Source organism: Manacus candei, unplaced genomic scaffold, assembly GCF_025592945.1.
Source record: "Manacus candei isolate 608988 ecotype Guabito, Panama unplaced genomic scaffold, ASM2559294v1 h1tg000034l, whole genome shotgun sequence".
NCBI classification, from domain to species: domain Eukaryota; kingdom Metazoa; phylum Chordata; class Aves; order Passeriformes; family Pipridae; genus Manacus; species Manacus candei.
This window is the reverse complement of record NW_026138082.1, coordinates 13,787,245-13,810,019: the sequence shown is the minus strand read 5'-3', so window position 1 is coordinate 13,810,019 and position 22,775 is coordinate 13,787,245. Positions and strand designations below refer to the sequence as shown.

Below are 22,775 nucleotides of genomic sequence, written 5' to 3'. Positions count from 1 at the left end.
AACAACCGGTGAAGTATGAATTGGATACTGCCCCCACTTCAGGAGAAACCCTTAAGGCCATACAGCAGGTGAAAATCGGCAAGGCAGCTGGGGTTGATGGAATTCCACCTGAAGTCTGGAAACATGGGGGCCTTGCACTCCATGCCAAATTTCACGAGTTTGTGGTGCACTGTTGGGAACTCAGCGAACTACCATCAGACCTTCGTGATGCAGTCATCATCACTTTGTATAAGAAGAAAGGAGTTAAATCAGGCTGTTCAAATTACCATGGTATTGCTGAGAACACAGCTGCGTTGGGCAGGACACGACTCAAGGATGAAGGACCACCGCCTTCCTAAGGTCGTGCTTTATGGTGAACTTGCCACCGGCTGCCACAAGAGAGGAGCCCTGAAGAGAAGATACAAGGACTCCCTGAAACAACATCTCAGCCTTGGCCATATTGATCACCATAACTGGTCTACTCTGGCCTCCAATCGGGAGGTCTGGAGACACACCATCTATAACGCTGCTGATGCTTTTGAGAACGCACACAGGATCACTCTCGAGGAGAAAAGACAATGCAGAAAGAATCGTGCCTTGCAGAATTTACCACCTAAGGAGTCTTCCTGCTGTGCCTTTTGCAACTGGACGTGCCTGTCTCGTATTGGCCTTTTTAGCCACCAACATGCTTGTAACAAACGTGGGTAGAGCCCTTCCCAAATCTTCGTTTGCGAAGCCCAGCCATGATGACTGAAATTAAAAATGGTTGCAAAGAAACTATACTCCTAGGATTTATTTCATCATCTATGAGAACATCTTATATTGCAGGGCTACTGAAACTGTCAACCTTAGTTCAGTTTTACAGCAAGAATATGTTCTCTCAGCCTTAAAAAGACCCCAGATATCATTACTCTTGGATACATACAGACTTGTTTCCTATAAAATTGAAATAAAGTTCAGTTTCCTGAAGGAAAGCAGAGGATTTCTTTTTGTCTGCATGCAAGTTTGGTATCTTCTGAGGGGGAAAAACCCACATAAATGTGAAAAGAATAAAGTATTTTAAAAAATCTATTAAAACATGAAATTAATAATACTGAGGAATCAAGAATTTGAAAACAGTGTAATAATTCAAACCTAACCAAGTTCATAACAATTATTCTATGATAGAAAGATTGTGCACCAGGAGTTAGGTCCTTCAAGATAAAATCATAACCTTGGTTTTATTCTTTCAGAGAGATACTGTAATAATTCAAAATAAGAAAACAAACAAACTATTCAAACAAATTCAGAGCTTTTTATTGCCCTGACTGTACCAGAAACATTTTGTCAAGTATCTGCACCTCGTTCAGTGAATGTGACTTGGGCTGTTTTTGTTCATGCCACTTAGCTTTAAACGAATCTTAATTTCTTTCTCTTGTGTAATAGCATGGGCCCAAAGGAACCTATTAAATCTTCTATTACTGCCTGCTGGCAAAGAGCTAGCAGATGAGACTCATTTCACAAGTACAGCCCATTTTACTCAAGCTGTTAGCTGAGCAGAACTACTGAAATTTGCTTCAATTCTTACAGAGAGGGTTAAGGAAGGTAAATCCAAATGTTTTTCCCCCTTCATGCATTAGCATCCTCCAGCTATTTTAGCCCAGACTAGGACTAAATCAAAACTATCTATGATGACTTTCTAAATTTCAAGCCTGAAACCATACACTGAAGGAAAAAAGTTTCCTGATCTCTAACTTTTAAGGAAATATAATATCGAATTTCCTCTCATCTCCTTTGTCCTCATCTGGTGACTCACTGTGGGCAGATGACTGTGAATAAGGAGCACTGAGTATGGCTCAAGGACTGGATATTCTTAGGTTAATAAAATTAGTCATTTAACAGCTCCTGACACTGAGGATTGCATGTGTTCCTCTGAAGTAGTAGGAGTCACTGCTATTCCATGGTGTGAGAGACAAATCCAGGGGATCAGACACGAGTCACACTTAGCAACTCTGGCCTTGATCAAGTTAGACCTCTTCTTAGCCCTGTTTTCTTTAACTGCAGTGTCTGTCCTTTTCTTTAGTTATACAGTTTAGCAAATGCTATAGTATACGCAGTACTCTGAAAATTTATTGATATGGTTCATTTGGGACTACATACTATTTAAAACTACTTCTAGCAATGCTCTTACATCAAACAGTTAAAGATATTTAGTACTGAAACCTAAAGCCAAACTTGTTAAAGGCCATTTTCTCAGAATAGTACAATTTTCCATCTTTCCATCCTTAGATGCTTTAACTCCATGGCTTAAAATGGTCTCTCCACTTTCCTGAAATGTGAAAGGTTAACATAGTAGATATACCACATCAACACATATTCCACCCTGATTTAAACAAAAATCTAGGCTGTCAAGAGTAAATGCAAAAATGACAGTAACATTGGGCTTTTACAGTTCTTACAGGATTACAATTGCTGACAATTTGTTATGGTACACTGAAAGGAATTTTTGTCATTATCCAACCATAGTAAACATGGTATTTTATTAGTGTCCTGGTTTTGTCTGGGATATAGTTAATTTCTTCTTAGTATCTGATATAGCGCTGTGTTTTGAACTTAGGATGAGAATAAGATAACACTAATATTTTAGTTGTTGCTGAGCAGTGGTCAAGGACTCTTCAGCTTCTCACCCCACTCTACCACCATGCAGGCTGGGGGGGGGGGGGGCACAAGAAGCTGGGAGGAGACATAGCTGGGACAGCTGACCCAAACTGGCCAAAGGGACGTTCCATACCATGTGGCATCATGCTTAGCACATACACTAGAGGGAAAGCTGGCCGGAGGCTGCTGCTCAGGAACTACCTGGGCATTTGTCAGTGGGTGGTGAGCAATTGCATTGAGTATCAATTGTTTTGTATATTCTAATTCTATTATCATTATTTTGCCTTCCTTGTCTGTCCTAATAAACTGTCTTTATCTCAACCTATGAATTTTACTTTCTTTCCCTCCAGTTTTCTCCCTCCTGCCACTGCAGGGCAGGGGTGAGCAAGTGGCTGTGTGGTGTTTAACTGCCTGCTGAGTTAAACCACAACAACTGGAAAAAGAGATGTATATGTATGATTTATGCTTGTCAGGAGACTTGGAAAATCCCATTAATGTAAGAATTCCCCCAGGCAAGTCACGATTTCGTGGAAAATCTGCTACTAGCTGTGAACAGCTGTCTTTCGAAACCTGTTCTAAAATTAATATCACGCAAAATACGGAACCAAAACTTCTCTTAGCTTAATTTTGCTACTAGTGAAATTTCAACATCTATAACTAAAGACAGCTGAAGACCATGCCCCTGGTTTGACACTTCATTTTTCCTGTCAATACACAATTATCATACCTAGACATCCAGAACTGAAACAGCTTTCTATACTTTAAAATTGGATCCCACAAGCAATCTGAAGTTATTTTTCATTATAGGATGTTTCTCTACTTTCAAGTTCTTAACCACAGAGTTTAGAACACCCTAAACTCTTTGGGATGACAAGACTTTTCATAGTTCCATCTGCAATCAACAAATATCCATGAAGGCAAAAAAGCTTCATGGCATTTACAAATTAGGTGGTCAATGTTCCTATAGTCATCACAAAGCCGAGGCATCCTTTAAATTCCATAAAAATTTGATCTTACAGGCATGAGCTATACCCTAATAAGCTATTTAGGAAGAATCCAAGAGGTTATATAGCATCAATACATGAAGCTATACAATTATAATCATACAGAAAGTAAGATGGTACCAGTTAAAAGCAAAAACCCTACTTGGACAAAGGTTTACATCCCACAGGAATTAGTAGGAAGGTTAAAAAAAAGAGCAAAGACTTATCTCCAAGCATTCACATAGTATTATTTAATATTCTTAACACTAATACATAACACTACTGAAGTGACACATTCTCCTGTAGCTGTTTTCATGTAAATTCATTGGTTCCAGCATCATTCAGTAACCATGAAAATGCTGAGCTCAGAAAGCTGCTCAAGGCTATAAAAGAAACCTGTAGCAGAAATAGAAATGGACCTCTTTCTCGTGATGCTTTGCTCTGTGTTCTTATAACCATGATTTAAACTATTATTATTTCCATTTCAAGTATCACTGGTGTCTGAGTGACAAAATAAGAGATTTTCAGTGCAGAAGTTAACTTACATTCCTCTTCCTTTGGATCGAGTTGTGTAACGCTGACAGATAAGCGATCTACACGCTCCTGTAAGGAGTTGACTCTAAATGAGAAACTGTGTGCTTCATTGAAAAGTTCACCAAATATATCTTCGGCATATTTACCTGAAACACAGGGAAAAGAAGAAAAATTCAAGCGCTCGACAAGACAGCCAAATGAGTTTGCCTTCAAAAAGATTTCTAACTATTTTAATTAAGTAATTCTAGGAGGCATGAGTATCACTTGTAACAACCTCTACTTACTGAGCCCATTAAGAATGCTTCAGAAAATCAAACGGAAGTTAAATATTTAATTTGCAAGTTATTTATCAGAAATGAAATTATTTAATGCATTACAGGACAGATATTCAGCTACTATAAATTCTTCTAACTATGATGATATGCAAGGAACTAGACTGCTTCATTTCCTGAATATGTATAAAAGGATAACTTCCAGCATCTGGAGGTATCGCTCCTGTATGAGCGACAACTAATCTTTCTAAGTGAAATTTACCTCAACATTTTTCTCAAAATGAAGCATAACTTCCACTCCTGCTGTACGGCAGACTTTACAAAAATGGCAGATCAGATATTTACATCTAGGTGAATCAGAACCAGACTATTCAAAAATACACATTAAAACAATAAATCCTACCTTGAAGGGTCAAAATTCTAGTAACTGACCAATTTATACTGAAGTAAAAAAAAAAAAAATCTCCTTTGCTCACTTCAATTGACATCACATGTTTAGCCCAAAAGAACAAGAAATTCAAGTATTATGAGAAAAGGATCAGTAACGAGTTTCTCTTCTACAGAGTATTTTGTATAGTGCTTCTAATGCTCTCCAGATTCCACTTCAGTAGTTTGCCGATGTCACTGAAAAACCCCCACCAGAGTGCCTAGCAAAATTTGTAGCCACACTTCTGAAATACCACGTGATAGCTTTTAAAACTTAGTACTGTATTGTGCATACGTAATTTGTGTAGTGTTTGTGCACTTACGTTGGTTTTGGAAATACAAATCTCACAAATTTCTAACAACCTGCTTTGCATTCAAGTTCTGTCTGGTACAAAAGGAAAATATAGCTACGGAAATTTAGCCTTTGGTGAGCTATACATCTGGAAGAATACATAAAAATGAGGACATTTTTATATAAACATATCAAAAGAATAAAAATCAAATCCCTACACGTACTGTGGAAACTACTTAAAGATACTAAGAAGTAAGCACAAGGCCAGCACATACCATTTATTAAGACTTAGGTAATAGCAATAGAAAACCAGCATGACTATAAACAATGCAATATAAAAGGGGATATCAGAAGAAATGTACAGAAGAAGAAAATAGATGGGATCATAAATTCCGGCATATTAAACATAAACCCCAAAAACTAGTCCGAGGAGCAACTAGCAAATTAACAATAAATATTCCTTTAAAGGCATGAAGAGCAAGAAAGTTGCCAGGGAGTCTGCAGAGCTGACTGGCAGTGAAGGTATAACGGAATACATAGAAGACAAGACCCCTGAAGAAAGCTAATATAACACTTTCCACTGGTGCTCACTGAAAGGAACTCCAGAGACCCTCATGCGAGAACTCACTGGGGGAGGCTCGAAGAAATTGAAGGGCCTATATAAAAATTACAAAAATAAACTAACAAAATGACCAGCAAATATTAGTAACAATTTGCAAATCTTCTTATAAACACTGACGCACACAACAATAAAGTTCAATTTTTTTTTTGTGGAACATCTTGAGACCTCCGGACCTGTAAGGCTGACATCCAGACAAATTAGTGTAAATCATTACAGAGAACTGAATCAGCAGACATCTGGATGACTTGTTAGAGAAGAGGCAACACTGCTTTTATGAAATGAAATGTCTGAACTGTTTATAAGGACACAGATAGAGTGCTATGATCTAGTGAGATTTCCAAGAGAGTTTAGAAAGTACTTATTCAAAGCTTTTGGGGAAAATTTAACAGATGGGGCATACAAAAGAAACAACATGCCACAGATAAATAACTCCTCAAAAGGTAGAAAACAGAGGATAGGAGTAAATCATCAGCCTTCACATTTGAGAAAGGTGAGTTTTCTTAAGTTTCTATGCTGGGATCTCTGTTATATAAGGTATCTGTAAATGACCTGAAAAAAATGAGATTAAAGTTTGCCAACGATATGGAAACGAAACACCCTGAGCATTAGGAAATACACAGAAACCTCAGCTGGTGGAAGAGGCTTCCAGGCTGTAAAGAGCTGAAAGCAGGGAGACTAGTAGGAGTATTGTACATGCTGTCTTGCTCTCATTCTTGGAGCAACTGCTAATAGCCACAGTGAGAAGCAGATCAAAGGCACAGTCATTCTTAGGACCTTTTTCTTTAAGCACCAGTCCACATTAAAACAGAGATGGAAAGTTAGTAAAGTCTTCTCAGCTGGCAACTCACCTAACACAAGACTTTCTAACATAGGTCTTGAAACTCTGTAAAGTTTATGTTCTTTAACCTGTATCTGAAGCAAGAGAAATTATTTAAAAATGTGATCCACTAAGAGCAAGATTCCTAAACTTTCAACACACATATGCAAAAAAGTTAATGTACTTCAGATAATATATTCAGAAATATTAATTTAAACTAGATAGTTCATGTAATATTCAGACATGCAAATTAGAATTAAAATCAAGTGTAAAATTTCATGTACAGAATAAAAAGTAAATTGCAGGGCCTTAAAATCGAGTAACTTTCCTTTTATAGGTGTATTTAAGGCTACAGTTTTATCTGTATCATTTCATCGGGCTTACAATTCACCTCCCTCATTAACGAGCTCCAATTGCAAATAATCTGTCTCGAAAATCTTTTCATTATGTTGCATACAGCCACAAACATACTGCAAGGAATAATTTGCCCGTGCTTATGAACACTAATCCTCAAATGAGAAATACATTAAAAACAACCTGTCATGTTTGAAGTGGTATGCCAGCCACAATGTCTCTACCTATGTGTCTGTTGGTGGTCTCTTTATTTAGCCACAGGTATATTTACCAACTTCTTTTTCAAGCAAAGTAACATGTTTGCATTTCATGCAACGTACAACTACCATTCAAAAGAATACTATATGTGAACATATACATATATAACATTCATAATCTAGTATTTGTTTATGTTGCTGTCTCTGTACGTATTCTGTATGAATATATCTTCAATTTTGAAGGGATTACAAAAGACATGAATATGAGTAATAATACTGAAAAAAATGTCACAAACTCAAATAAGTAAAAAAAAGTATGAGAATAAATACGTTAATAAACAAAGTTGAGCTCATTCCACACAATGGGTAATATGTTAGAAGAGTAAGGAATCAAAATTAATTCCATTATATATAATGAACATTCCAAAGTATTATTAACACTTCAGAAAATTTACAATATTAAGGTGCTACTTGATGAAAACCTCTACTCTTGTTTCATGCAGTACAATAAAGAGAATTACAGTTGACTATGACAATTAAAATAATAACATCTTAGGATCTTGGTCACAGCTGGATACATAATACCAGACAAGAAAGATCAGTAATCTTGTTTGCCTATTAAATTAAATGACAATGTAGACTTCTGCAACTAAATAATTCAATGTCTGTGGAAAGCTTATTTTACTGTATTTGCAAAAATTGCCTGGCATTTATTTTTATTAACAGAGCATTTTTTTTAAATTTAAATAAGAGGATACATTATTATGTAGTTTTAATTAAGGAATTTATTATTCACCTTATTATTGTTTTCACAATTTTTCCTCATGTCCCAAAGGGCTCTGTTCACAATTAAACCTTTAATAAGAAAGGGATACAGGAATGCAGTTCGCTCTGGTGTCAGTCAGTCAGTATCCTTTTTTTCGACAGCCAAGTAAAAAATGCTTTGGAAGCAATGTGCTGTCCTTCCTTCCCTTGATAACTTGCATGTGTTTTGATGGCTTTTTTTAACAGCTATTTTCCTGACTTTTAAAACAGACCTGTGAGCTGAAAACAGAATACTAACTAGTAGCTACTAGCTGAAAATAAAATAAAAATAATACTGCTTACTGCTTTCCTCGTTTTTTTAAATTAAACCCACCAAAACATGTATCATCCATTCATGTTCATTACCATGGCAATAAATGTACAATGGTTTATAAAATGTGAAAAAAATATGGATAGTTTTATAGTTCTTCTCTTTCACCATTTGTTCCTTTAAATCTGTTTCATCTCCTAATTTTCCCCCACAATTTCTTAACCATTTGTCCAGCAGCACTGGCTTCTGTGCACAAATGAATAATTTCTAACCATTCAACACACTAAAATGAGGGGATACTAAGTTAAAAGAAATGGGGCTTTTTGTCTTGTTCAGGGGGACTGGGTATGTTTCAGATGAACTGAAGTCAACCACAATCACCACATCAGGTTCTGAACCATATTTCAGGCTAATTAAACAAAGCATGACAAAGAGTTGTCTTAAAAGACCTATATATTGTGTTGTACAAGTTCTTAGAACGACACTAACAGGCTGCAGGGTCAGGGCATACATGAGCAGTGTCCTTGAAACTCCAGTCCTCAACTTCACCTGAACTACAGCATTCTCAATGATGTATCTGTTAGCAAACCTTAAGGAAAGGGCATTTAAATTAATCATTTTGCAACACTAGATCAGTTACCATCAGATTTAGTTACATGCTCTCAGACAAGGAGTAGGACGTGTGGAAGAAGTCACTCCTTTGTCATCCTTTTGCATTGTTAAAGAAAGAGTTCCAAACCCTTCAACATCTCAACCTGAAACAGCATCCCACAGATCAGTTATGGCATCAGCAGCCTATAGGAAACATGGGCTAAATTTTATGTATCTATCTGGACAAATAAACTGAGCACCTACCAGTGCCCAGTGCCACAAAACAGCATCATTTTCAGAAATTCACAAGGATGACTGGTAAAACTCAGGCCAACGCAAGATGCAGCAAGCAGGAAAACCAAAATAAGACCAATATTGCCAAAAGTATTAATCTTAATTAATTTAGCCTTAAATAATCCATCACACTTCTGGAGATAGTGTGTGTGGGGCTGTTAACATTTACACAAACAAAATCAAATCCAACATTAAATTAATTATAAAAATATGTATTATATTAAATATGTGGTGAGATTATTAAGTGCAAAGTATAATGAAGTGTTATGTCATTAAATTTAATATTAATAAACATTATTTTAATATCGAAATAGTAAATATTTTGATATATTGAAATACACAAACCACGAAATAATATTACTGTTTAAAAATATAGGTTTGGTCATTTTAAAAAAATATGTAGAAACAGACAAAATATCTGAAAGAATAAGTTAAGAATTCAGTCTGTTACCCACCTATACTCTATCATTCCTTGATTTCTATTATTTCAATCCCATTCAAAAACTAAACAATATTTTTGCCCAGTACACTTTACTAAAAAGTAAAAGCACAGAACAAGAGCAGCTGTAAAATCTGTCTCATGTCCCACTGCACAATTCTTTCCCAATACACTTACACTACACCAAATTACATTATTCACTACTGAATAGTTCCTTCCTACACAATATAGTGTATTCATTAGAAAATATTTTTTCAGGATAATTACTTACCACATAAGCCACTAACTATATATAATCCAGGTCTTTCTATAAAGCAAAACAAGAAAGGTATTCTAAGTCCTCCTCCATTAATTCTGACATGTAATTTAACATATCTATTGCCTGTTGATGCAGCTTCAGTTCTTCACAACATAATCTAATTTTTAGCAAAAATAAGGTATATCTGAGTTTCACTTAGAAGTCTAGACTTTTTTCTCATCAGGATCATTTCAATCTCACAGCTCAGTGACTAGGAGACAGACTAAAAGCTAGGAGAGTGAACTTGGAGATAAGAACCTTGGTAGATCCTTGAGAACCTCAGTGGCTATGCCTGAGCAAGCTCTGAAAAACCATGTACTAAATACATAGCAGTGATGCTAATTAGGAACCTTCATTATGAGGGTGTAAGAGCAGTCCACAAGGATTGGATTTAAGGGTTATAACAGAGTATCAGAGTACTGAAGGGACAACTTTGTTCCTTTAGTGAGGAAAATTGAAACAGGCATTTATCAGACAACCTGATTGATCAAAAGTATCAAACAAACTTTGTTAAAGGTCATATCTGGAGCAAGTCTGATGCTTCTTGTTGACATCCAAAAAGAAAAAAATCAGACTTCAAAATTCTTCAGCCATGATAGTCTGAGATATCATTTGTTACCTCCCACTGAGGACATCATCAAGTAAATTGGCTGAGATTATCCATTACGCATTCAGAAATCTGTGAAAGGGACTGATGAGAGCTGAACTTGTTGAAGGTACTAGTCTAAAGAGCATTTCATAGGGAAGTCTTGCTCTTCCTTTCCTTTCCAATATCACCTGAATTCACCACTCTATGTAGGGAGGAATTAACGACAGGCGGGACTTCTTTTCTGCTAACACAGTTGTTTTCAATGAGACATTACCGACCATTTGTTCATACCCTCATTACTATTTGAGACAGACACAGAAGAGCATCACTTTGCCAATACCACTACTGCTAGGGACACAAGATCAAGAAATCAGACAAAGTCTTTGGGGATGGGGGTCTCTCAATCTAAGTTAGCCTTTAGTTTTCAAGTCCATCAATTTCTTTACCCCACGTACCGAAGAACACTTTTTCTAGTGTTCCCTGGCAACTGTAGTAATAATGAAGAAAGAGGAATGACTAATGAAGAAAATTCACAGAGAATATTGAACATGCTTCTGAGCACGCTGAGAAGGAGGATCTGCATGGCAGGGCTCGCCAGAGGGGTTCTGCTGTTTCTGGAATGCTGACTGAAGCTCTGGCTGAAGATCTGTGAAGACTTACTTTTAATCATGCAATCATTCAACCTTACCATCTGCTGAAGATGTTGTCCCTACAGGATGAAGAGAGAGACTGGTTTTTGAAGAGGCCTGGTTCTAAAGATTAGTTGCAGTCCAGACACCTCACTGCTAAGTATTTCTGGAGAAACGTTTCCCACTTACTGAATGTTAACATCTTAAGCCATGGCAAACTGAAGGTTTTCCTGAGGTGAGAAAGTGTCTCTCACAAGATGAAAAGCATTTAAAACCCTCTAGGGGATGGCATGGTAAGCAAAAAAAATAAGAAAGAAAAGTTAAGCAAGTCCGAGAGGAAAAAACAAAGGGGAGAAATAATTTGCTCTAAAGTCAAGTTTTCACTCCTGAAAACTAACAAATAAGGAGCAAAGAAAAGAAAGAAGGACACGGTAAAAATAGGAAATACTACACAGAAAAGATAGAAAGAGGGAAAAGGTTACTGAAGGTTCAGTGTCAAGTGAAAATCATTTTCACTAACATAAAAGGCACTCCAGCTTGGCAAAGACTTATTCAGCAGTCTCCTTCTTTATGCAGAGGTAAAAGAAAAAAATGAGGAATGACATCTTGCTATGATTGAATAAAAGTTTTACTGTGAATGCCTGCAATATAAATATTCAGTAAAGGAACATACTCAAAAGGAGAAATGTTCTCCTCCCTCTACACGGAGGTGTCAGAGACCAGGGCCAAGAACAAACCCCATCAGTTAGGTTTCTTATGTGGTACTGAGATTCTGTGTCAAGGGAACAGCTGAATAAAAGGAAAACCAAGATTGGCCAATAGCCGTGAACAAAATGAGGAGGCTACATGTACACAATAGAACAATTTATCCATCCTCTAACAATGGCACAGCTACACAATGCTATCACTTGTGTTTCACGTACGCGGGAATGTTATGGCCTGACATACACCAACATACACCAACTCAGGCAGAACGGGAGTACTAATGCATATGCAATATTGCTGAAAAAAATAGGTAAGCACCTAGTATCTTCTCCAAAGCAGACACTGTCAGAAAGCAAGAAATACAGGGAAGAATGGCTAGGAAACTAAAACAACTGTTGCTGTTGTCCAGAGAGTTTCTGTTGCCACAGTGCGAAGAAAAGCTGTCAGAACGCAGATCCTTTTATGAAGTAAGAGAAGACTGGGAATAGACAGCAGGGAAAAATTCACTTACTGGCAGCTTTCTATGTTTTATCAAGACAGACTGATGTGTTTTCATGCTCCAGGGAGAAAGGTAAGGATTATCACTTGAAGCAGAAATTAATATTTCGTCCTCTCATCTCTACTTCTTTTAAAAGGTCAAAAAATTTCTCAAACTGAACAATTAAAAGCAACACATCAAATAAGCTATGAAAGGGTTGACAATTTGTATGAAAATACATAGCAGCTATCACTGACATACCGGTGTAAATCTCTTCATTTTATATTAAAACACAGGAAACCAGAATTCCTGTCATTTAATAGGTATTGTTTCTGATTGCATATATAACTTAAACATAGTATCCAAGATCATCAAGTCCTGTTCAGGTTGAAAAGACCTTCAGAAGTCATCTAGACAAACACCCTGCACAAAGCAGATCCAATTAGATCCAGCTGCTTGACTAATCCAGTCAAGTAGTTAATGTCTCCAAGAACGGAGATCTAACAACATACATGACAAAACTCTACACTTAGTTTTTCTCAATAAGGAATTTTGGTCTCGTTTAAAGTACTGGAGGCTCCAATTCCAAGAGAGCACTCCTTTGCCAAATCATGTTAGAAGAAGGGTTAAGAATGGTTGATCATGAGGGTCATAACCATAATGGCAGAAGATTGATCCTCTATTTGAGGACCAGTAAACGAAAAATTTTAGAGGCAAAGATGACCGATTATTAATCAGGTCAAAGACCATTCATTTGAATTTCCATAACTTTACCATCAAAAGCAAAAGCAGCTTCAGTTTAAAGGAAATGAAACCCTATCCTACCAGTTTCCACCCTCAGAGTAAAGCCTCATTTCACCTACAACTTAAAGGCTGATTCTCAAACACGCACATTATTCACAGAAAACAAAAAGTGAAGGACTGCAGAGAAGCTCGTTGCCAGGGGACTGCTGCGAAACCATGCCTGCTGGCTGTGACTCACAGGCAACTACTGAAATTTATCTGCATGTCAGCAGGCCTTGCTGCACGCACGTAACAGTGACACACCAAGAGAAGACTGGTTATTCGGGTTTAAACATGAGGGACAAAATTCCTGTGCCAGAACTCCCGAATATTTTTGAACTTGTATTGCTACCACCATAAAAAGGCAGAAAAACTAAAAGAGCTCTGAAACAAAATACTTTCGCAGGTACTCATACCTTTGTAACATGATCTCCATTTCTATAGAGCAATACTTAACATTGCTGAGAAATAAGGACTGTTTTGCAAAACATGTCCTATTTTAATTGTAGGAAAAATGTGGTTTTTTTTTTTTAAAACATACACAGTATAAACTAAAAACTTTGTTCATTTGGTAAAAAACACTGCCTGTAGAAGACCTACAAACACTATGATGTTATTTAGAAGGAAGAACAAAACATTGAAATAACAGGTTCTGCTCATTAGTGTTTAACTTCTAAAGAATTCAGAATTACCTATTCTGGGCTTGCTGTTCCAGAGTAAACAAATGCATTTTCCTTTCTGTTTTACCTTCCTTGTCATATCCAAGATTGCATGTGTTTCTGACCACTAGTGAGTCACAAGTTCATGACAGAAACACGTCTCAAGTGAAAACAGTTAATTTAGGCTCATTCCCAACTATGCATACTTCATGTAAGAACCACATTCTTTTTACACAAAAGGAATTATACAGTAACATTCAGTTATACAGTTACATTCCCTTGCAAGTGTTTCTCAGTGCTACACATTAGGCAAACTATGTAACAAATGTGGGAGCATTCAATGGATATTCTTCAATTCTTTTTTTTCCCTTTAATTGAGTTCTTTCTGTTCTGGTATTGCTTCATCCAGACCTCGTCCTAAGCAGCTGTACACACAATGTCAGATACAAGCTCTGTATACCAAGAAAACAGCAAAGGTAGCTGAATCTCAATAGGTCAACCTGAGACCATGATGTTGAGTCAGAAGTTGGTGTTGGGTTTAAGGTCAAATGATACCTCCAAATGAAAATATCAAATATAAATTTGGTTTGCCACCTACAAAAGGAAATTCCCCCAGATGAAGCATATAATCAAATAAGATTTTCTTAAAACAAGCAAACAAAAATAAAATAATGCAATATTAGTAAGAGTGACTTGGAAGGGGAAGCTAGGATGTGAGCCACTAGTCTGAGAAGGGCTTTTGTCAGAATGACGCAAAACTACAGATGATGACCATATACTGCATCCTAATATGACCTGCTCTTGGTTCAATGAAAAGTATTTAAATAGTTAATTTCCTTTGTTACTGCAGGTATATTAATAATGGTCATATTTACATGCTGTAAGCATTCCTGTCTCAATTGCATAATTCAGTGTCCTCAATTAGTGTTTTCCACCTAATGGCATCCTAACAGCTTTAAAAGGCTGCCACAACAGGCTTACTGTCAAACCCATAATTAAATCAATCTAATTAAGAAATTAGTCTACATCACCTATGACTAAGATAATGATGACACTGAAAGACTTTTCACACTGTAGATGTACATAAATGCACATTTAAATATTTAATGTGTTGATAGTCTTACTAATGTCCTAGTGGTTAAAAAGCACCTGTAGTATTGGAAATCCAAAATGTTATCATACTGGTTCATCTGACAACTTATTTAAGTTGCTGTAACTTAAAGCCTTTTCAGCAAAACTCCCTCACAGTTCTAGAGTTTGAGAAGTATTCACTCCTCTCAAATGCACCAAGGGTACAACTACTGACAGAAGGGAGAATAAGGAAGAAAAATCTTTAACTGTCTGAAATACTATGTAATAATTACATTTTTGGGTTTATTATTTCAGAAGGTAACTACATTTTTTTTCTGAATGACAACAACATGACCAAGGGCTTAAGTTAAGTGAATTAAGTAACCAATGATATATTCCTCATTATGTCATATTCCCTACTCAAGAATTGCTCTGAGGTTGGCAATTACTGACTTCATTAACTCCCAGCTATCTTTTTCTGTCATCTTCTACTGGTAACAGAAATATACGGATGAACTGTTTTAAGACATGCCGCTAGAAAAATTCCTAGCTTTCTTTCACAGAAGTCCATGCTAGTCACACTAGCCACAAAAGGAGTACATTCAAGACTCAGTGACAATTTTCAACTGAGAATTTGAAAAAGTGTTCATACTTCAAACACAAAATCTGCGACTGTAAAATATCTTAGTTCTAAATACAGCTATTAAGACAACGTACTTACTTAGGCTACTCAGTTGTCTGATTATATTTGCCAAGGAGATGTTGGTGACACATTCCAATTCATTCTTGATACCTCGGGGCAGAGCGGTGTGGCACAGGTGCCTGGGGTCTATGTTCCTTTTTACCAGCGGCATTCTGAAATGTATCAGAGGACCAGCAAACCTGCAAAGGAAAGAGACACGATACTGTTATAAGTCTAATTATATTTTAAATTTAGGTTATGCGTAAAGTTAAATCAACTAATCCTAACAAGATAAAAATAGCTCCATAATACTGATAGAATTCATTGCTCTGTGAGTACATAAATATTTTTTTCTTTGCCCAAAGAAAGATTTGTTTCATTCTCTCTCTTTAAATCCCTACCCGATTTCAGTGAAGAAATAATTTTTTACAGTTCAGGTTTTTTATTCCCCCCCTCCCAAAAAAAAAGACGGGAAAATCTTTGTAAATACAAACCCATTAAAGAAAGATTGAGTTCTTGATGAACTACTTCCTTATTCAGGCCAAGCAAAGTCCAACAACAAATTCCCTTTATTATGAGGTCAAAGTCAAACTAGTTGTCTATTACACTCAAAAGGTAGATATGATTTATTCATTTTGTCCTGTTACTAGCAGGAGTCACCCTTCTAATTTGAACATCACTTCTAAATCATACCTAGTCACGGTAAGAAAAGAGAAGATGCTTCCCTTCCACACTTACACTGCTACTGACAATAAATTAAGAATGTGTCTTCCAAATACAAAAGTCTCCACAGTAAACTTCTCCAGACTGAAAGGCAAACAAGTTTTCCACAACATAACCTGTATGCAATCCCAGTCCCTCAACCAGACAGCCTGACACAGTTCCATCTGTCCTCTGCTTAGAAGTTTTACCCCAAACTGTTCTCAGGATGCAAGCCAGGCTTCGTGTTGAGCCACAGAATGCATCTTCCCTACAGTATATATTGAGACACTGTTATCCTGACTTGGTCAAAACTGAGAGATTTTTTGCATAAGAATAACACAAGGCCATGGTGGTAGAGCTGAAATTTTGTTGACATGGAACGGCATAGTGAATTAAGAGTCAGAGGCAACTGTAATGGAGTACTTTCCCCTTGAAGACTGCTTAGATTCTCCTTGCCATGTTTTCTGGGAGTATATTCTTCCACTGAAGCCAGGACTCGTACCTGAGGGATGCAGGCAGGATCCTTAAATCTACCTGAGAAACACCTCTGTGTCTCCAGGATGTGATTAGATGCCATTCATTGCATTTTAACATCATGTCTACCACCCTTATTATCTTGAGAGAACAACAAAAAATATTTTAAGATTTTGAGGGATAAAAGTCAATAAAAATGATTCTTATGGTCACTGGCTAAAGGGAAATACTACACAGTTCTTAAAATTGTGTAACTATTTTCTCAATATTAACAGTAAAAATTATGGAAGAGTGTATGGGGCAGGGTTAAGTATAAGAACAGGTTTTTATTTTTATTTTCTTGAAATACCCCAAATCTTCCTAGTCGCTAAACATCTAAGTACTGAAAAGTTAGCTGTTACACAGAAACTAAATAAAATAAAAAGTGCAAATCTGAACACTGTCTCAGATAGAAGCAATGAAAAAGTGTTTATAAACCCTTAACTACAGGTTTGTTATCACAGTTCCCCAACAGAAAATAAAGGAACCATTCTGTCACTGTCAAAGAAACACAACAAATGATATGTGAGCAATGTTCTACAGAAGCAATTAAATATTAATTCCAGAGTTGAGCCCTTTCTTGATTACTGCTTTAATGATACTGCTGTATAAACAGCACGGTAGACAAGTCTTTTAAAAATGGTCCAAACAAGTATGTAAAAAAAACATTTTCACAGAAAAATTTCACAATTTCAATGCTTTCTAATATCTGAATAATGCCGTTGTGGCTGTCCTACAAAAACATACAGCATAACAAGAAAAGGGAGCAGTGGAAATAGTAAGTATGGTAAAAGGAATAGTTTCCAACAGGAATGAACTTGGAAGGGAAACAAATGACACAAGATATAACTGACACCTTTGAAATTATGCATCATGTTTGAAAACTATGCAAAGCCCAAACAGAGAATATATACCCAATTCCCACAAAAATTAAGCCAAAGAGATAACAAAGGAAAATATCACTCAAGCATGCTTAAGACAAAGGAAAAGGTATTTTACACAATGTTTAATAAATTCTGGAACTCACTGCCACAGGATGCTGCATACAAAAGTACCTGCTGGTAATTTGTCCACTATGGACCTCATATTCTTTGCAGTTTGTTGCAACCACTAGAAGGTCTTCATGATTCCTGCCCAAGTTAATCTAGCGATCCCAGCACAGAGAGCAACAGGTGTGTGACAGTAAACGGAACTTTACTGTACCCACAGAATTTCTTCGCTCCTATAAAAGATGTTTCCTACTGTAGTTCTTAATAAGAAAGGTGAAAAATTCTGAAATCACTATATTTATATGCAGCTTTAGAGCTGTGAAGAGGAAAAAAACAAAAAAAGGCATTGTTACAATCTAGTATATCCTTTAGGTTAAATACAAAAAAACCACACTTCCCCCCCACCACTTGCTACCAAACCATGCATTACCCAAGCCCCTGGGGCAGCAAAGGAAAAATTCATTCCTAGATCATGAAATCCTGTTACCATGTCATTCCCAAGTAAACTCTGCAAAGTGTTCATAACCCCAGCCAGGCAGAAGAGAGAAGCAGCTTGTCAGCGTATAAGAGGATCCATCGACTGAAAGGTTACATGACACCTACTCAGAGGTTTACAGCTCTCCTCCTGACACACAGGTCTCTCTCTCCTCAGCCCCGCTGCTTCCCAGCTCAAAACTCAGGAAGGCAAGGCAATCCTCAAACACAACTACCTCCTCTTCCCTGCAATCCCACATAAATCTTTTGAGGCAGTTTTTACTAAGTGAAGCAGCACCAGTTTACACCCAGTTATCTGGAAGTACTTTATAGTGATCTTAAACTGAAACTCCCCTTTACAAAGAGATGCCAATCTCTTTTGTAGAGCAGCACTATCGAAAACTCTTCTGCCCCACTTCCTATACATTCTTTGAAGCACTGAATCCACTTGAGAAGCCAATTCTAATCTTCTTTGCAAACCCCTTCACTACTTCAGTTTCACAGTGGCTGGCACAAACTCACCCCCTTCACATGTGCTTCAGGTAGGAGTACAGAATACAAATGTGTGTACATAACACCTGCTTAATGTTTTGGTTAAGTTACCATGCTTTGATACCTGATTTTTTAGGAATTACGCTAGTTGCTTTTCAATTATTTCCTATTACTTGAAAAAAAATGCATAACAATGGCACTAATGAGAGCTAATTAATACGTTTTCAGAAGAACAGCCTTAATGAGATTTGGCCACACTTCTTTTCAAAAAGACACGTTGTTGAGTGTGTTGCACAGCCCTCTTCAGCTATTAGAGGTCTTAAAAGTGAGTGATACTCTTCTACCTCTGTCTCATACTTCTCAAACACTGCTGGCAGCAGCTGAGAAACCTACTCTTGGGACACCTGCCCCTGTGCCCACAGCCACCCGCTCCAAACAGGACAGTATCACCCTGCTGTGGGTGCTGAGAGATTGCCCTGGGGAGCACATATGTAGGAAAACAGCTACCATTTTCCCTTCAACAAGCTCCTGTAGAAATATTTGAGAATTGCAAGATGTGTGGAGAAATGTTACGTGGCTTAGTAGGAGCTTGTGAAAAATCTGAAATGTCAGTATTCACAGTAACAATTCAAGTTTTCTAGCAAGTACAGTAAGACAAGCAGGAATGAAAGCATAACATTAAGGTGGGAAAAACTGTCCAACAGTTTAACTGGTAATTAAATTATACTTCAGTTTCTTTTTCAGAAGACTAATGAAATTTCATGATCATGTGGCTTTTTTAATCAAAGTTTACTTCTGATTAGGTTACATTTCATCCTTACTAAAAGTGTCATTATTGTCTTAGCATTAATGAAAGATATTAATCTATAATTTTTCTATAATATACCAATAATGCAGCACTGAATGCCCTTCCTTTCATGAAGTTAAATTTAATTCCAACCATTTCTGTAGCACATCTTTAGGCCTCAGAATTACCATATTACTTGTAATTTTCCTTTAACAATGTGCAACAGCAATGCCTTTCATATGACCCATTTAATTGATCATGTTCTAGCTGCTGGCAGAACAGACCACAGCTTGAAATGCAACAATCAATTTAACACTTCCCCCACTCACCCTTAGAAACATAAACAGAATATACAATAGTTTTTATATTTGTTTACATAATCATGTACTAACTGCATCTACGCTATACAGACTTTGGGACAGAATGAAAGTAGCTAATAAAAAAAATCTTAAATGTGTTAACGAATCTAGTAAAATCAGAATTATATCAGTTAAAAAAACAAGCTCATACTCTTGGTAAATTTTCTTCTAATTATACTCCAAGACATCATATGCTATACCAGTTGCAGAAATTCCAAAGCTGAAGCTTTTATAGTGCACACCTCTACTGTGAAAGGCAAATGTGCAAAGACTTCATACAGCTTGTTTCTCTGCAGCTCTCATGGCAAGATCAAGGTGCAGGCATAAGCTTAAGAAGAAACAGACACCTACAGTGCAGTGTCCTTCAACAAAGTAGGCCACTACCACCTACTGCCGAGTCAACATAACGATTTTTAAACTCTACAGGCAATTAACATCCCTTAGAGGATACATCTGGGAACTGACAAGATGACAACTGACATCTTAAATTGACAATTCAACAGAAACGTGTTAAAATTGCAGTTTTGAAATACTTTCCATTATGAACCATATCACAGAATGGAAGATCTCCTTGGAACACTTCCCTCAAATCTCGGTCTTGTGCAACTCAATTTCAAAAACTTTTCTAACGGCAAGTAATTAGGAAGAGATGACCTTACTGTAACTAAAAAACATGCAAAAAAATGCAGAATATATTACTAGAATCTTATGTTGACATCACTGCTGTTTAAGAATGAGTGTAAAATGAATAGTTTACATCTTAAGACCTCCTATACTAGACTGTCTTCAAAAAATTTGCTACACATTTATAGAATTACAGGATCATAGGATATGCCGAGTTGGAATGGACCCATCAAGATCAAGTCCAACTCCTGGCCCTGCACAGGACACCACAGGAATCACACCATGAGCCTGAGAGCATTGTCCAAATGTGTCCTGAGCTCAGACAGATTTGGTGCTGTGACCACTTCCAGTATTCAATAACCCTCTGATATCCAACCTAAACCTCGTCTGACCCAGCTTCATGCCGTTTCCTTGAGTCCTGTCACTGGTCATGATAGTTTGGTGAACTTAAGAAGCAATGTCTATATAGAGCATAGGAAGGAAGTAGATAATTTATTTTTTAATTAAACCACAGAGTCACTAACAAAATGTTTCATATTTTATCTGTAGTCACAAATGTAAAAAATACTGTTCCTCAAGTAATATCAACAGCAATCTCTCAAAACAGCCTCTAAATATTCTGTTGCTGAACTGAAGATAAGATTATTCAGAGAGAGATTAATATGTCACTGAAGGCTCTATCTCAGTAACATTAGCAAGATAATAACGAACAGATTGTAAAAACCAATCTACCTCATATAACTATAAAATATATTTTTAAATAATTTGTAATTTTTATTCTGTATTTAATAATGACTGCTGTATCATTTTAATTGTCTGTGGCAATTAGTATTTTCCTCTTATAGAACAATCTGTAATCATCTCAGCACATCTGTCATATCACATAAGCAGAAAAGACAACGCAGTCACAAAAATGGGTAGGACTTGAGTTCTATTCAATCTCTACGGCTAATTATAGACAGAGTTAAAAAATTACTTTTCAGGTATTACCACCCAGCCAAATTTCTCTCAGATGTGTATCTCTCAGATGTGCAATCTCTCCCTCATGCATGTGTGCACACCTGCACACACAGAGGCACACTCATCTTTAAAACACATGAAAAAAATATTTCAAAATCAATTTGGATGTGATTACAGACACAAACCACAGCCACATCTACTTACTTGTCAAAATTTATAAGTTTATACAAATGAAAAAAGTGCAATAATTTTTACACTGGGGAAAAAAATTGTATTTTCAGCCCCCTATAGGTTGTGACTGTAATGAAGTAGTATAATAAAAATGAAGGCAATTTTGGCAAGTTATGGGTGGAAATAAACTGAGTGATTAGTAATTTATATGCTGATTTATGAGAGTTTTATGTGTGATAAATCAGCTTTTCAAAAAAATCTTAAATTGTTATTGTCACTGAGATGAGTGGTGATGGCAGCAATAGCAGAATTCTCAATATGGGTAACACTGCAAAATATGACTCTAGTAGCAATGCAACAAGTACAACTTCATTAACAGAAACAGCAGCAACATTTCAGGGGAGAAAGTTGACATACCAGTTCATAACTACAAGGAAGGTTTTAGAGGAAAAACCAGCATAATTTCAGCAAGTGAAACTGCAATCTGGGTCAAGTCAATGAGCTCTATGTAACAAAATAGCACGCAGCAACCACTTTCTACCCACTGAGTCCAGCCCTGGGGGCTTCCATACCATTTCCCATTCTGCTGGGGAAAATCATTTAAAGTCCACCTCTGGTTACAACCCACTGTACAGCTTTGGGCTTTCCTCAGTGTCCTCACTCTCACCTGTGTTTTGTTTGTGCTGCCACTGGTCCCTCTTGTCCCAGCATGCAGGTGAGAGAGGTTGTAACCATCATTTATACAGTCCTCTCCTGTCCTCAAACCCTAACGAAAAATTTCACTCTGATTATGTGTACAGAGTAAAAACATAAGGTATCCCAAACACAAGGAGAGAATATGCAGCTCAATACTGGGGGCTTTTCCCCCCAATACAAGTGCAAAATACAATAGGATTAAATACACAGCATGTGGATTTTGCAAATTTCATCCCTATTGTTAAGCAAAATTCCTATTAGTGAAGTGGAACTCAAACACAAAGAACTCAGAGCACAGCAGCTCACTGACTGTGGCTTTTCAAGATAGTTTCCTTCTAAAAGGCTAAACTCAGTTTGAACTTTTTTCCTTTGTTTTCACCTATGATTTTCCAGAATATAAACAAGTACCTACTGATTTGTCAATTTATTATGGATTAATTCTTTTCACCATGTTAATTCCCTTATTTCACACTACCAACAGCTTCCATCTTAACTGTCTTTTAAATGTAAGTCGCTCATGTCAACTTTAACATATCAACAGAAAAAACAGGGAAAAAAAATCCAGCCATCATACCTGCAGTTATTTGTATTGCTAATAATTG

At 36.7% G+C, this 22,775-nt stretch overlaps 1 protein-coding gene across 9 annotated transcripts in view; it reads right to left on the bottom strand.

Annotated features, from left to right (window-relative positions):
* WASF1 (WASP family member 1) overlaps window positions 1-22,775 on the bottom strand; it is an 86,095-nt gene that overhangs the window by 14,411 nt on the left and 48,909 nt on the right. For 6 of the 9 annotated variants that reach the window (XM_051792390.1, XM_051792383.1, XM_051792382.1 and 3 more), the window contains 2 exons: window positions 15,446-15,606; window positions 4,145-4,279 (listed from right to left, as the gene is read on the bottom strand). In XM_051792390.1, the coding sequence (XP_051648350.1) occupies window positions 4,145-4,279; window positions 15,446-15,578 (268 nt within the window). In that variant the 5' untranslated portion in view covers window positions 15,579-15,606. Of the gene's footprint in view, window positions 1-4,144; window positions 4,280-15,445; window positions 15,607-15,900; window positions 15,937-17,676; window positions 18,157-22,585; window positions 22,607-22,775 lie in introns of those variants that run through there. The other 3 variants (XM_051792385.1, XM_051792384.1, XM_051792388.1) reach the window with 3 other exon arrangements.